The 14,727-nt window shown below is 60.7% G+C and overlaps 2 protein-coding genes across 2 annotated transcripts; both read left to right on the top strand.

The window, feature by feature from the left end:
• Positions 1–533: 533 nt before the first annotated feature.
• LOC309891431 (heterogeneous nuclear ribonucleoprotein U-like protein 1) lies at positions 534–10,517 on the top strand. Its single transcript, XM_082785798.1, is given in 16 exon segments — positions 534–783; positions 1,698–1,832; positions 1,952–2,289; positions 2,291–2,442; positions 2,524–2,597; positions 2,695–2,834; positions 2,919–3,018; positions 3,423–3,535; positions 3,651–3,917; positions 4,008–4,130; positions 5,339–5,467; positions 6,202–6,370; positions 7,154–7,468; positions 8,281–8,570; positions 8,698–8,859; positions 9,826–10,517. Coding segments are annotated over 16 exon segments (2,790 nt in total). The 5' UTR covers positions 534–617; the 3' UTR covers positions 9,943–10,517.
• A 621-nt stretch (positions 10,518–11,138) lies between these two features.
• Positions 11,139–14,034, top strand: CCDC97 (coiled-coil domain containing 97). Its single transcript, XM_082785797.1, has 5 exons — positions 11,139–11,172; positions 12,117–12,629; positions 13,105–13,353; positions 13,596–13,725; positions 13,825–14,034. Exons 1-5 carry the CDS (start codon positions 11,157–11,159, stop codon positions 13,931–13,933), a joined length of 1,017 nt encoding a protein of 338 aa, XP_082641923.1. The 5' UTR covers positions 11,139–11,156; the 3' UTR covers positions 13,934–14,034.
• The last annotated feature ends 693 nt before the right edge of the window (positions 14,035–14,727 follow it).

The following is a 14,727-nucleotide window of genomic DNA, read 5'->3' as shown; positions in this document are numbered from 1 at the left end:
GCCCCGAGCGCCCGCGGCTCCGCCAATGGGCGGCGGCAACAGCGGCCCCGGGCCCGCCAATCAGAGGCGCGCTCCTTACGCCCCGCCCTCCGTGAGAGACCAGCCAATGGAAAGTGCGCGTTTCCCCAGCGGGCCCGCCCCCGAGCTGACAGGCGGGGAAAGCACCCAATAGAAACGCAGGCGGGGCGCGGCGCCGCTCTCGCTGCTATTGGCCGAGAGGCTGCTTGCGCCCGCCCCCTCGTGGTGTCAATCCCCGCTCGTCACCACGCCTCCGGGGGGGCCGACCTCCGCGCGGCGGGGGGCGGAGAAAACCTCCCCCGCTGCCCAATGAGCACCCTCATTACAGCACCTCTCCCTCTCCCACCCAATCAGCGCCCTCTTTGCAAAGCGGCGCTGAGCGGGATCTCGGCGAGCGAGCCGGCCCCTCCCTCCTCCCCCTTAACAACCAATGGAGCGGCGCGTTACAAGCGGCGGGCCGGCGGCGGGCCAATAGCCGCGCGCCTTACAGGGCGGCGCGGGCCGGGGAGGGGAGGAGGGCGGTGGCGGCCATTTTGAGCCGTCCCAGCCGCGGCGCCTCCATGGCCGGGCGGCGGCGGCGCTGAAGCGGCGGCGGCGCCATGGACGTGAGGCGGCTGCGGGTCAACGAGCTGAAGGAGGAGCTGGGGAGGCGCGGCCTCGACACCCGCGGCCTCAAAGCCGAGCTGGCGGAGCGGCTGCAGGCGGCCCTGGAGGCGGAGGAGGCCCGGAGGGGGCCCGGCGGGGACCAGGCCCCTGACGGACACTGTAAGGGCCCGCACCGGGACCCCCCGGGAGCCCCCGGGCCTGCCTCGGTAGCCCCTGGTTACTCGGTAGCCCCCTCTCCGTGGCGTAGTAGCCCCCCGGGCCTTCACCGGTAGCCCCCGGTAGCCCCCGGCCTATCCCCGGTAGCCCCCGGCCTGTCCCCGGTAGCCCCTGGCCTGTAGCCCCCGGGCCTGCCTCGGTAGTCCCTGGACGTCCTCGGTAGCCCCCTCTCCGTGGCGTAGTAGCCCCCCGGGTCTTCACCGGTAGCCCCCATTATCCCCGGTAGCCCCCGGCCGTTGCCCGGTAGCCCCCAGCCGTTGCCCGCTAGTCCCTGCTCTGTCAACGGTAGCCCCCGGCCCGTAGCCTGTAGCCCCAGGGCCTTCGCGGGTAGTCCCCTGCCTGTCTTCGGTAGCCCCCGGTAGCCCCCAGCCTGTCCCCGGTAGCCCCCAGTAGCCCCCGGGCCTTTGCTGGTAGCTCCCAGCCTGTCCCAGTAGCCCCCGGCCTGTCCCCAGTAGCCCCCAGTAACCCTTGGCTTATCCCTGGTAGCCCCTGGCCTGTCCCCAGTAGCCCCCGGTAGCCCCCAGCCCATCCCCAGTAGCCCCCAGCCTGTCCCCAGTAACCCCCGGTAGCCCCCAGCCTGTCCCCAGTAGCCCCCGATAACCCCTGGCTTATCCCTGGTAGCCCCTGGCCTGTCCCCGGTAGCCCCCAGTAGCCCCCAGCCTATCCCAGTAGCCCCAAGCCTGTCCCAGTAGCCCCCAGCCCACCCCCGGTAGCCCCCAGCCGCGCCCCCGTTAATTTGCAGGACCCCGGGCTGCCCCATCCCCCGTCCCCCTTTCCGCCCCATCCACCCACCGAACAAACCCACTAACCCTCGATTCGATTTCCCCGATTTCCCTCTTTTCTCCCCCAAACGCCAGACGGCATCGACAACAACGGCCCCCCCAGCGAGCCGCAGGGCTACCAGCCCTACGAGCACGGCGCCCCCAAACCCGACAACGAAACGGGCTACGACAGGCGGCCCTTGGACCACGAACACCCCACCCTGCACCCAGGTAGGGACCCTTTTTCCTCCCAGTACCCCCCCGGCTGCTTTTTTTTTACCGGGGGGGGGTCCGGGGGGGGTTCCTTCCCCTCCATCCCAACTCCCCCCCCCCTCTAATTTCTCCCGCAGAGCTGAAGCCGGACGCCAAACCCGAAGACCCCGCTCCCCCTTACAACGTGCCCCCCCCCGGCTACAACCCCCCGGCCCCCAATTACAGCCTGCCCCCCCCCCCTCCCACCTACAACGCCCCCCCCGCCTCTTACGGCCCGCCGCCGCCCCCCCCCCCGACGGCTTACGCCGCCCCCCCGGCTTACGGCGCCCCCCCGACCGGCTACAACCCCCCGGCTCCGGGCTACAACCCCCCTCCGGCCGGCTACAACCCCCCCCCGACTTACAGCGCGCCCCCCCCCAGCGGTTACGCCCCCCCAGCCTACAGCGCGCCCCCCCCCCCCGCCCCCCCCGGCCGGTTTTGGGACCCCCGGCCCTGCTTTCGGCGCTCCCCCCGGCGGCTACGGCGCCCCCGACCCCTCGCAGCCCCGAACGCAGCAGCAGCAACCCCGTAAGCGACCCTACGAGGAGCAACGGGGTCGGGGTTACTACGAGCACCGCGAGGAGAAGAGGTGAGAACCTCAAAAAAAAAAGGGTTTGAGACCCAAAAATTTAAATTTTGGGGGGGGTGCTGAGCGCTGCCTCCCCCTCAGGGGCCGCTCGCCGCAGCCGCCGGCGGAGGATGAGGAGGAGGATTTTGACGACACGCTGGTGGCCGTCGACACTTGTGAGTGCCCCCAAAATGAGCGGGGTGACCCCCGTGGGGTCGTTTCTCCTCCCCGCGGTGACGTAAATTGGCCGAAATCGGCTTTTTTCACCCCAAGATAACTGCGACCTGCACTTCAAAGTGGCCCGGGACCGTTACAGCGGCTACCCCCTCACCATCGAGGGCTTCGCCTACCTCTGGTCGGGCGCCCGCGCCACCTACGGCGCGCGGCAGGGCCGGGTCTGCTACGAGATGAAGGTGAGCCCCCCCCGACGAGTCACGACGGCCCCAAAACAGCCCCAAAACAACCCCAAAAAACTCCTAATTTGGCTCCCTTTTCAGGTTAACGAGGAAATCTCCGTCAAGCACCTCCCGGCCACCGAGCCCGACCCCCACGTGGTGCGGGTGGGGTGGTCGCTGGACTCCTGCAGCACCCAGCTGGGTAAGAGGTGCTGAAAGTGATGGTTTTTTGGGGCGGAAAGGCTTCTTTTGGGGCACAAAGGTTGTTTTTGGGGGGCACGAAGGCTTTTTTGGGGCGCAGAAAGGCTTTTTTTGGGGGCAGAAAGGCTTTTTCTGGGGTAGAAAAGCTTTTTTTGGGGCAGAAAGGCTTTTTTTCAGGCAGAAAAGCTTTTTTTTGGGGCAGAAAGGCTTTTTTTGGAGCAGAAGGACTTTTTTGGGGGGCCAGAAAGGCTACTTTTTGGGCCAGAAAGGCTTTTTTTGGGCCAGAAAGGCTCTTTTTTGGGCCAGAAAGGCTATTTTTTGTGGCAGAAAGACTATTTTTGGGGCAGAAAACCTTTTTTTGCTGCTTTTTTTTCTGCTCACCTTGGTTTCTCCGCGCCCGGCCAGGTGAGGAACCTTTCTCCTACGGCTACGGCGGCACCGGCAAAAAATCGACCAACTGCAAATTCGAGAATTACGGGGAAACCTTCGCCGAAAACGACGTCATCGCCTGCCTCGTGGTGAGTTCCCTGCTCCGCCACGTTAGGGGGGGGGGGGTTCCTGACCCCAAAATCTCCTCCCGGGGTGGGGGGGGGGGGTGGGCTTCACCCGGCGTTTTCTCCCCGTTTTGGGCAGGATTTTGAGTGCGGGGAGGAGGTGGAGATGTCCTTCATGAAGAACGGCAAGTGGCTGGGGGTGGCGTACCGCGTGCGGAAGGAGGCGCTGGGCGGCCGCGCCCTCTTCCCCCACGTCCTGGTGAAGAACTGCGCCATCGAGTTCAACTTTGGCCAACGCGACGCCACCTACTTCGCCGTCCCCCCCGGCTTCACCTTCATCCAACACCTCCCCGTGGCCGAGCGCGTCCGCGGCACCTTGGGGCCTAAAAGCAAAGCCGAGTGCGAGGTGCGTGGGCTCCCGGTTTTGGGGGAAAACTCTTCGGTTTTGTGGAAGGGCTCTTCCAGTCTTGACGGGCTCCCCGTTGGCTTCCGGTAGATCCTGATGATGGTCGGGCTGCCCGCCGCCGGCAAGACGACGTGGGCCGTCAAGCACGCGGCCGCCAACCCCTCCAAGAAGTACAACATCCTGGGCACCAACGCCATCATGGACAAGATGAGGGTAAGGGGGCGGCTCGTCGCGACAGCGGGGTCCTCGTCGCGACAGCAGGGTCTTCGATGCGACGCCAGGGTCTTTGTTGCGACGCCACGGGTCCTCGTCGTGATGCTGCTGGGGTTCCTGGTTGCGACGTGCCATGTTGTCCCTCGTCGCACTGCTGCTGTGGGTCCTTTGTCGCGACATGCTGGGGTCCTTGGTCGCGATAGCACTGGGGTCCCTGGTCGCGACATGCCACGGGTCTCTGCTTATAATGTCACCATGGGTCCCGTGATGTGACACGGTCCCTTGTCATGACACACTGGGGTCCCTGGTCGCGACATGCCACACAGTCCCTGGTCACGACATACCAGGTTATCTGGTCGTGATGCTCGCTGGGGTCCCCGGTCGCGACATGGCATGTGATTCCTTGTCATGACATACCAGGGTCCCTGATCGCAACATGCTGGGGGTCCTTGGTCACAACACCATGGGTCCTTGTCGCGACATGTCACGTGGTCCCTCATCATGATGCAATACAGTCCCTACTTGTTGTGACACAGTGGGTCCCTCATCATGACATGATATGGTTCCTGTTTATCACGATACTGTGGGTCCCTTGTCGTGACATGATACAGTCCTTGCTCATCACAACACCATGGATCCTTCATTGCGACATACCACACGGTCCCTGCTCATCGTGACGCAATGCAGTCCCTGCTTGTCGCGACACCAGGATCCCTCATCACGATACCAGGGTCCTTTGTCGTGATGCTGGGTCCCTCATCACGACACCGTGATGCCCTCATCGCGACACCGGGGTCCTTGTCGCGACACCACGGGTCTTTCATCACAACACCGGCTCCCTTGTCCCGATGCCAGGTCCCTCGTCGTGATACCGGGTCCCTTGTCATGATGCTGGGGTCCTTGTCATGATACCACAGATCCCTTGTCGCAATGCTGGGTCCCTCATCACTACACCGCAATGCCCTCATCGCGACACCAGATCCCTTGTCGCGACACCAGGGTCCTTGTCGCGACACCATGGGTCCTTCATCACAACACTGGGTACCTTATCGCGACGCCAGCTCCCCTGTCGCGACACCATGGCTCCCTCCTTGCGATACCGGCTCCCCTGTCACGATACCGGCTCCCCTATCGCGATACCAGCTCCCGTATCGCGATACCAGCTCCCCTATCGTGATATGGCACGCCCTGAGCATCTCTATTTCCAGGTGATGGGGCTGCGGCGGCAGCGCAACTACGCGGGGCGCTGGGACGTGCTGATCCAGCAGGCCACGCAGTGCCTCAACCGCCTCATCCAGATCGCCGCCCGCAAGAGGCGCAACTACATCCTCGACCAGGTTTGGGGGGGGGACACACAACCACCGGGACCCCCCCCCGGGGGGCACAAGGCCACCAGGACCCCCCCCCCCGGGGGTGTCACGACCCCAAATCCTTTCCCTGCTCGGTTTTTGAGCTCCCCGATGAGCTGCTTGAGGGTTTTTTTTCCCAAACGGCTCTTCCCAATCCCCAAAAAGCCCCTCCCGAGTCCCAAATAACCCCCCAACTCCCCCCCAAAACCCTCCTGACACCCAAAAAGCTCTTCCAAGTCCCAAATAATCTTCTCAAGCCCCCCCTCAAACCACAAATAACCCTCCTGACTCCCATATAACCCCCCCAAATCCCCCCAAAACCCTCCTGAGTCCCAAGCAACCCTCCCCAATCCCCCAAAAATCCCCTCCTGAGTCCCAAATACCCCCCAAAATCCCAAATAACCCCCCAAGTCCCCCAAAAAACCCTCCTGACTCCCATATAGACCCCCCTGAATCCCCCCAAAAATCCTCCCAAGTCCTAAACAACCCTCCCCAATCCCCAAAAAAACCCTCCTGAGCCCCAAATAACCCCCCAAGTCCCCCCAAAAAACCCTCCTGACTCCCATACAACCCTCCCAAATCCCCCCAAAACCCTCCTGAGTCCCAAACAACCCCCGCAATCCCCCAAAACCCCCCTCCCGAGCCCCAAATCCCCCTCCCAACCCCCAAACCCCCCCCCCAGCTCCCAAATAACGCCCTTTCCCCCCCCCTCGCCCCCCCAGACCAACGTTTACGGCTCGGCCCAGCGGCGAAAAATGCGTCCCTTCGAGGGCTTCCAGCGCAAGGCCATCGTCATCTGCCCCACGGACGAGGACCTGCGCGACCGCACCATCAAGAGGACGGACGAGGAGGGCAAGGACGTCCCCGACCACGCCGTGCTCGAGATGAAAGGTGCCCTTTTTTCCCCCAAAAAACGTCATTTTTAGGGTTGAAATCGCCCTCGGAGCTGCGAAATCGTGATTTGTAACCCCCTGTTGGATTTTTTTGGGGGGAAAAACCACTGCAAGTCCCTAAACTGTCATTTTTCCCCTTTCTATTTTATTTTTTTAGGGGGGGAAAAGCACTGCAAGTCCCCAAACTGTCACTTTTTCCCATTTCTATTTGAATTTTGGGGGGAAAAAGCCCAACTTGTTCCCGCTCTGTTTTAATTTTGGGGGAAAAAACCCTCAGTGAGCCCCCAAAGTGCCCCTTTTCCCCTTACTATTTTATTTTTTTGGGGAAAACAATACTGCAAGCTCCCAGCCTGTCACTTTTTCCCATTTCTGTTTTAATTTTTTTGGGAAAAAAAGCCCAACTTGTCCCCGCTCTGTTTTAATTTGGGGAAAAAAAAACAATGTGAGCCCTCAAACTGCCACTTTTCCCCTTTCTATTTTATTTTTTTGGGGGGAAAAAAGCACTTCAAGACCCCAAACTGTCACTTTTTCCCATTTCTGTTTTAATTTTTTGGGGAAAAAACCCTCTTCTCCCCAAAATTAGAACTCGGTTCTAATTTTTTGGGGGAAACCCCCCCCCAGTGATCCCTTCCCCAGCCGCCTCCCTCCCTTTCTTCCAACCTCCCTCTGAAAACCCCTCCCCCCCCACACCCCTTCTTGCTGGAGGGGGCATACGAAACTCCCCAAATTTGGGAAATAACCCCAAAATAACTTAATAATTTTAATTTCCCCCCCCCCCCAGCTAATTTCACGCTGCCCGAGGCGGGCGATTTCCTGGATGCCGTGCTCTTCGTGGAGCTGCAGCGCGAGGAGGCGGCCGAGCTGGTGCGGCAGTACAACGAGGAGGGGCGCAAAGCGGGGCCCCCCCCCGAAAAACGCTTCGACGGCCGCCCCCCCCCGGCTTTTCGGGGCCGCGGCGGCGGCTTCCAGCCCCGTTTCGAGGGCCGGGGGGGTGCTGCCGCGCCCCCCCCCTCGGCCGGGGGGACCCGGGGGGGCTTCCAAGGCCGGGGAGGAGGCGGGGGGGGCTTCCGAGGAGGGGGCGGAGGAGGAGGTGGAGGTAAGGACCCCCCCTCTAAGCCCCCACCCCAAAAAAAAAAAAAAAAAACCTTTTTGTGTGTTTTTAGCACCGGGGGGGGGGGCACCTCTCGGTGGTCCCGGGGCTCTCAGAGGGGTTTTGGGGTTTGAGGACCCCCCCCAAATCCCTCCTGAGTGTCCTGTGGGGGGGGGATTAAATTTTTTGGGGTGGGGGGGCTTCCTCGCTTTCCCTTGGGGTCCCCACCGAGGTCCTTCTGCATGTCCCGGGGGGGTTATTGGGATTTTGGGGGGGTTATTGGGGTCTTGGGGGGGGTTATTGGGGTCTTGGGGGGGGTTATTGGGATTTTGGGGGGGGTTATTGGGATTTTGGAGGGATTTTTGGGGTTTTGGGGGTTATTGGGATTTTGGGGGGGGGGTTATTGAGGTCTGGTGGGGGTTATTGGGTTTTTGGGCAGGTTATTGGGGTTTTGGGGAGGGTTCTTGGGGTCTGGGGGGGGTTATTATGGTCTTGGGGGGGGTTATTTGGATCTTGGGGGGTCTTATTGGGGTTTTGGGGAGGGTTATTGGGGTTTTGGGGGGGCTCTGGGGTCTTGGGGGGGGCTTTGAGTCTTCACCACTCCCACAGGGAGCTCTGGGGGGGGCTTTGGGGTTTTGGGGGGGGGTCTTGAGGTTCTCCAGGACCCTAAGACCCCAAAACCCTTCCTGCATATCCCGGGGGGGGGCAATTTTGGGGCTTAAACCTCAAACCTCAGCAATCGGAACCGCCCCGTGCCCCCCCCACACCTTAATTACCCCCCACACACCTTAATTACCCCCCCCCTTTTTAATTCCCAGCCTTCAACCGCGGCTCCTACGCCCCCAACCGCTGGAGCAACCCCCCCCGCGACGGCCCCCCCCCCGCCGCCCCCCCCACCGCCCCCCCACCCCCCCCACCCCGCGGCGCCTACGGCCGCAGCCCCCAGCCCCAAAGCAGCTTCAGCCCAGCCCGAAACCCCCCGGGGGGGGCCACGGGGGGGGCAACACCGACACCGACTCCAACCCCGGGGGGGGGCAGCTACAAAACCAGCAGCGGGGGCACCCCCCCCGCCAACAACCCCCCCGCCACCTACAGCCAAGGACAGCAGGTACAAAATCCCCCCCCCAAACCCCAAAAACCTCACCCTAAACCCCTGGGACCCCCCCCGGGGGGGACGGGGAGCACCCTAAGGTGCCCCCCGTGCCCCCCCCCATTTTGTTATCCCCCCCCCCCAGCCCGGGTACAGCCAGCCCTATGGCCAGGGGGGGTACACGCAGAGTTACCCCCCCGGCTACAGCTACGGCAGCTACAGCGGCTACAGCCAAAGCTACCCCCAGGCCCCCCCCCCGCCCGCCACGGGGCAGGGCTACGGCCAGAACTACGGCCAGTACCAACAGGTGAGGGATTTTGGGGAGAAAAAAGCCCTTTTTGGGAAAAAAAAGCACTTTTTGGGGCGAAAATGGCACTTTTTGGGGGTGAAAATGGCACTTTTTAGCGCTTTCTGGGGGGGAAAATGGGGGGTTTTATGGCGGGGTGTAAATGGGGAAGGGGTTGGGGGGGGTTTTGGGGTTTGTCATGTTTTGGGGTCTTTTGGTTTTGGGGTTTAATTTGGGTGTTTTGGGGATTTGGTTTGGTTTTTTTTGAGATTTGGGTTTTTTGGGGTTTGTCTTGGTTTGTTTTTTTTTGAGGTGTTTTTTTGGGGGTTTGAGGTTTGTCTTGGTTTGGGTTTTTTTGGGTTTGTTGGGGTTTGGTTTGGGGTGTTTTGGGGATTTGTTTTGTGTTTTTTTGAGGTTTTGGGTTTTTTGTGTTTTGGGGTTTGTCTTGGTTTGTTTTTTGAGGGGGGGTTGGGGTTTGTCTTGGTTTGTTTTTTTTTTTGGTTTTGGGGTTTGTTTGTTTTTTTGCTTTTTTTTTTGTGGAGAATGGGGTATATTTGGGTTTGAAATCCCTCCCCTGCCCCCCCTCCCGCCCCTAACTTCTCTCGGGTAGTGGGGTTTTGGGTTGAAATCCCTCATTTTCTAGGGGATGGGTTTTTTTGGGGTGAAAATCCCTGTTTTCTGGAGAATGGAGCTGAGATTTTGGGGTGAAAACCCTCATTTTTCTAAAGGACAAGATTCTGTTTACTTCCCCATAACCAGAGCCAGAATTTTGGGTCGAAATCCCTCCTTTTTCTCCCAGTGAGACCCAAAACCCCTCATTTTCTATATGTGCGGGGCGGTGGAAAAGAAACTTTCCCATCACCTGGGGACAGAATTCGGGGCTAAAACCTCCAGTTTCCTCTTCCCAACCAGTCTCTCCCTCCCTCACGGCTCTCTTTTTTTTGTCGTTTATTTAATTTTAACCGTTTTCCCTGTTTTTTCCCCCAGTATGCCCAGCAGTGGAGCCAGTACTACCAGCACCAGAGCCCCTGGCCCCCCTACTACGGCAGCTACGACTACGGCAGCTACGCCGGCAGCTCGCAGGGGGGAGCCAGCGCCCAGTGACCCCCCCGGACAACCACCGAGAGTCCCTTTTTGGGGCGATTTCCGCCTTTTTCCGGCGTTTCCAGCAGCTCCGCAACAAGAGGCATGCGCCCCGCCCCTCTCGTGAACGTTGCGTTTTTCTCCATCTGTTTAAAAAAAAAAAAACAAAAGAAAACAAAAAACGATATTTTTAACCTCAAACAGACTGGGATCTTAAAAAAAAAAAAAGAAACAAAAAGAAAAAAAAAACACATTTTGGAGAGTTTTTTTCCTAATTTTGGACTGTTTTCCTCCCTGTTTTGGGCCCGTTTCAACCCCTGGGCTGGGGCCTTGTTGGGCTCGTTTTGGGGTCCTTGGGGAGCCCCCAGCCGTGGGGGGGGGGCCCAGCCCCGTGTCCGTCTGTCCCCCCCCCGTCCGTCTGTCCCCATCTGATGGTGATTATGCTTTTTCTCCCCCATTTTTTCCTTTTTTTTGTTTGTTTTTGTTTTTTTTTTTAGCTATTTCGGTAACTTTTTACTGTGTGCCCGCCCTCCCCTTGGCGTTTCAGGTGAGGAAGGAGAAAAAAACACGAAAAAATACCAATAAAAATGAGGAAAAAAAAGTGAAAAGTGAGCGGTTGCTGGCCCTGCCTCGCTTCCTCACGGGCCCTGCCTCGTTTTGGGGGGGATTTGGTGAAAATAGGAAAAATAGGAGGGAAAAATGAGGGAAATGGGAGGGCAAAGTGAGGAAAGGAGGAAAAAAGGAAGGGAAAATGAGGGAAATGTGAGGGAAAAATGAGGAAAAGAGGAAAAAATTAGGAGAAAAGAGGGAAAATGAGGTAAACATGAAGCAAAAAATGAGGGAAACATGAGGGAAAAATGAGGAAAATAAGAAAATACAGGAGGAAAAACGAGAGAAACAAAGGAAAAAATAGGAAAACAGGGAAACATGAGGTAAAGATAAAGGAAAAATGAGGGAAATGGGAAGAAATGAGGGGAAAATAGGGAAAAATGGGGGGAAAATTAGGAAAATTGGGTAAAAAAAAAGGCATTTGTTGGCCCTGCTGTGCTTTCTCTGGGGCCCCTGCCTCGTTTGGGGTGGATTTGGTAAAAACGGGGTGCGTTTTTTTGGCATCGGTGACCTTTGACCCCGCCGGGGGGGGGGGGGGGGGGCGGAACCAAAATGCTGCGGAACCCAAAGTTCGGGGCCGTGCGCGCCGCCTCCCCCGGACCCCGGAAGTGCCTCAGGGCGGCGGGATGGCGTTGGCGGCGGGTGAGGCGCGAGGCGGTGTCGCACTCAAACGGGGCCGGGCGGCTCCGCACCGGGATTTGGGGGAGGGTTGAGGGTCCGGGCGGGGTCCGGGAGCGGAGATTTGGGGCCCCCCCGGTGCCCCCCCGCCCCCCGAGGCCTTGCGAAGCCCCCGGTACCGGGGTCCGTCGCTAATTTGTGTCCCCCTGAGGCCCTGCGGCGGCCCCCGGTGCTGGGGTCCGTTGGTGATTTGTGTCCCCCCGGGCCCCCGCGGCGTCGCACTGGGTTCCGGGGAACTTTGGGGCCCCCCTCCTGCTCCCTGGGGGGGTCCCCGGGGATTTTGGGGTCCCCCCTTGGTCCTTTTGGGGTCCCTGAGGGTTTTGGGGTCCCCATGGGTCTTTTTGGGGTTCCCATGGGTGTTTTTGGGGTCCCTGAGGGCTTTGGGGATTCCCCCTGGGTCCTTTTGGGGTCCCCCTAAGGGTCCCTTTGGGGTCTCTGAGGGATTTGGGGTCCCCATGGATCTTTTTGGGGCCCCCATGGATCGTTTTGGGGTCCCTGAAGGTTTTGGGGTCCCCTATGCGTCCCTTTCGGGTCCCATACGGGTCCCTTTGGGGTCCCTGAGGGCTTTGGGGTCCGTCCTTGGATCTTTTTGGGGTCCCCCATGGATCTTTTGGAGATCCCTGAAGGCTTTGGGGTCCCCCAGGAGTTCTTTGGGGTCCCCCGTGGGTCCTTTTGGGGTCCCCCAGGAGTTCTTTGGGGTTCCCCCATGGATCTTTTTAGGGTCCCTGAAGGCTTTGGGGTCCCCAAGGGTCCTTTTGGGGTCCCCCAGGAGTTCTTTGGGGTCCCCGTGGGTCCTTTTGGGGTCCCTGAGGGCTTTGGGGTCCCCCAGGGGTCCTTTTGGGGTCCCCCATGGATCCTTTTGGGGTCCCATTTCCCTCACGTCCCCCCCTCTGTCCCCTCACCCCCAGGTCCTGCCATGCACCCCACACCGCAGCCGCACCCCACGACCCCAAAAGAAGCCCCCACAACGTCAGAGCAGGACGCCCCAACCCCAAATTGGGACCCCGGAGCGCCGCAGCAGGACCCCAAGACCTCGAATCACGACCCTATGGCAACGTGGGACCCCAAAACGTCCCCCAAGGAGCCCCCCGTGAAAGAACAAGGCCCCAAAAAGATGAAATGGGGCCCAGCGTCCTCAAATCACGACCCTATAACGGAGTGGGACCCCAAAACGCCCCCCGAGGAGCCCCCCATGGCAGAAGACGACCCCAAAACGCCCCCCGAGGACCCCCCCGCGACAGACCCAGCCCCCGAAGCGCCCCCCGAGCGCGACCCCACATCTTTTAGGGTCTCCCCTTTACGGGATCGGCCCCGGTGGCCGCGGAACCCCGAAGATTTGGGGGGGGCCTGGCCCCGAAGGTCGGGAGCCCGCACCCAGCTCCGCAACCGGCGCTACGCAGCCCTACGGCAGCTCATCGCAGGTCGGGGGGGGTTTTGGGGGGGCTTTGGGGTCTGGGGGGGGGGATTTGGGGTCTTTGAGGGGGATTTGGGGTCCTTGGGGGGGATTTGGGGTCCCTGTGGGGGTCCTGAGGGGGTTTTCAGGGTCCCTGGGGGGTCCTGAGGGGTCTTTTTGGGGTGTTTGGGGGGGCTTTGGGGACTTTGGGGGGGCATTTGGGGTCTTTGGGGGGGCTTTGGGGTCGTTGGGGGGGGCTTTGAGGTCTTTGGGGGGATTTGGGGTCCCTGGGGGGGTCCTGGGGGGGTCCTCAGTGCCCTGGGGGGCTCTTTAGGCTCTTTTTGGGGTCTCCAGGGGCTCTTTTCCCCTTTTCCCCTCAAACTTAGGCTCTCCCGTCCTCTTTTTACGCCCCCCCCCCCGGTGTTTTTTTTTACCCCCCCAATTTCTTTATTTTTTTACCCCCCCCCCACCCCCCAAAAAAATTAATTTTAACCCTTTCCTAGCCGGCGAGTACTTCAGCGAGGAGGAGATGCGGGCGCGCGAGCCCCTGCTCTACGAGCAATACATCGGGCGCTACCGGGGGGCCGAAGACCCCCCCCCCATCACCTCAGGACCCCCCCACGGCCCCCCCCAAGGCGGTGCCCCCCCCGGGACCCCCCCAGGGCTGACGGCGCTGCTGCTGCGCTCGGTGGAGGAGGCGGCGGTGCAGCGGCGCCTGCGGCGGCAGCGGCTGCAGGACGGCGACAGCGAGGGTCAGAATTTGGGGGGGGGGGCACGGGGGGGGCACAGGGACACTTGGGGGGGGGGCACGACCCCCCCAAAAAAAAATTGAGGGGGGGGGAAGATGGGTGGTGGCATCCTTTAGGGGTGAGGGGTGGGTGGTGGGAGGGGGATAGAGGGGTTTTGGGGGGGGAAATTGGGAGGGGGGGGGGTGAGGGAGGTGTGGGGGGGGTCGCTCACTGATTTTTGTCCCCCCCCCCCCAAAAAAAAAAAGAGGAAGAGGAGGAGGAGGAAGCAGAGCACTGGGTCCCCGACGCGGCCGAGCGGGCGCTGCTGCGCGAGGAGTTCACCAGCCGCATGCACCAGCGCTTCCTGGACGGGCAGGACGGGGATTTCGACTACAGGTAAAACAAAAAAAACACCCGGGGGGGGCACAAAAATTCCCGGGGGGGGCCCTAAATTCTCCCTGACCCCCCCCCCCGTGTCCTTTTTGCCCCCCCCAGCCAAGTGGATGAGAACCCCGAGCTGGACAACCTGGACATCGTCTCGCGCGACGCCGAGGAGCGCTACTTCGACGCCGAGGAGCCCAGCGCCGCCCCCCAGCTCGATTAGGGCCCCCCCCCAATAAAAGTGACCCCCCCACAAATATATGGACCCCCCCAGATAAAGCTGACCCCCCCCCCAATAAAATTTACCCCCCCCAAATGTGTTTGGTGCTGGTGTTTCGCTGTGCCGCCCCCTAAGGATCTTTGCGCCGCCTCCCCAGCTCAATTAGGCCCCCCCCCAATAAAATTACCCCCCCAAAATGAAATTGACCCCCCCACAAATATATGGACCCCCCCAGATAAAGCTGACCCCCCCCCCAAATAAAATTTACCCCCCCGAAGGTGTTTGGTGCTGGTGTTTTGCTGCAAGGCTCCTCCCCCCCCCAGGGATTTTTGCACCCCCCCCCAAATAAATGGACCCCCCCCAAAATAAAATGACCCCCCCAAAATCAAGGGGAGACCCCCCAGATAAAGCTGACCCCCCCCAAATAAAATTTAACCCCCCCAGACGTGTTTGGTGCTAATATTTTACTTCAGGCCCCCCCCCAGCCCGAATAGTGCCCCCCCCCAATAAAACTGACCCCCCCAAAATAAAATTGACCCCCCCAAAATAAAGAGGAGCCCTCTCAGATAAAAATGACCCCCCCCAAATAAAATTAACCCCCCCCCCGGAGCTGTTTGGTGCTGTTTTGCTGTGCCCCCCCCCAGGGATTTTTCCACCGCCCTCGCTCGGTGTCTGCGGGGGGGGGGGGGGCCCTGACTCACTGCCCCCCCCCGCGCCCCCCCCCTGCGCGTCACCGCCCGGCTGCGGCGGCTTTTTTTAGGGGGGGGGGGCACACAAACATCCGGACCCCCCCCCAT

This window comes from Aythya marila (genome assembly GCF_965140915.1).
Source record: "Aythya marila genome assembly, contig: HAP1_HAP1_SCAFFOLD_1124, whole genome shotgun sequence".
NCBI classification, from domain to species: domain Eukaryota; kingdom Metazoa; phylum Chordata; class Aves; order Anseriformes; family Anatidae; genus Aythya; species Aythya marila.
The sequence above is the reverse complement of the archived record's forward strand: the minus strand, read 5'-3'. Positions and strand labels throughout refer to the sequence as shown.

Coding starts and splice junctions, on each gene's coding strand:
- CCDC97 (XM_082785797.1), top strand. Junction 12,630..13,104: donor CCTACGGCAGCTCATCGCAG/GTCGGGGGGGGT, acceptor ACCCTTTCCTAG/CCGGCGAGTACTTCAGCGAG. Junction 13,354..13,595: donor GCAGGACGGCGACAGCGAGG/GTCAGAATTTGG, acceptor AAAAAAAAAAAG/AGGAAGAGGAGGAGGAGGAA.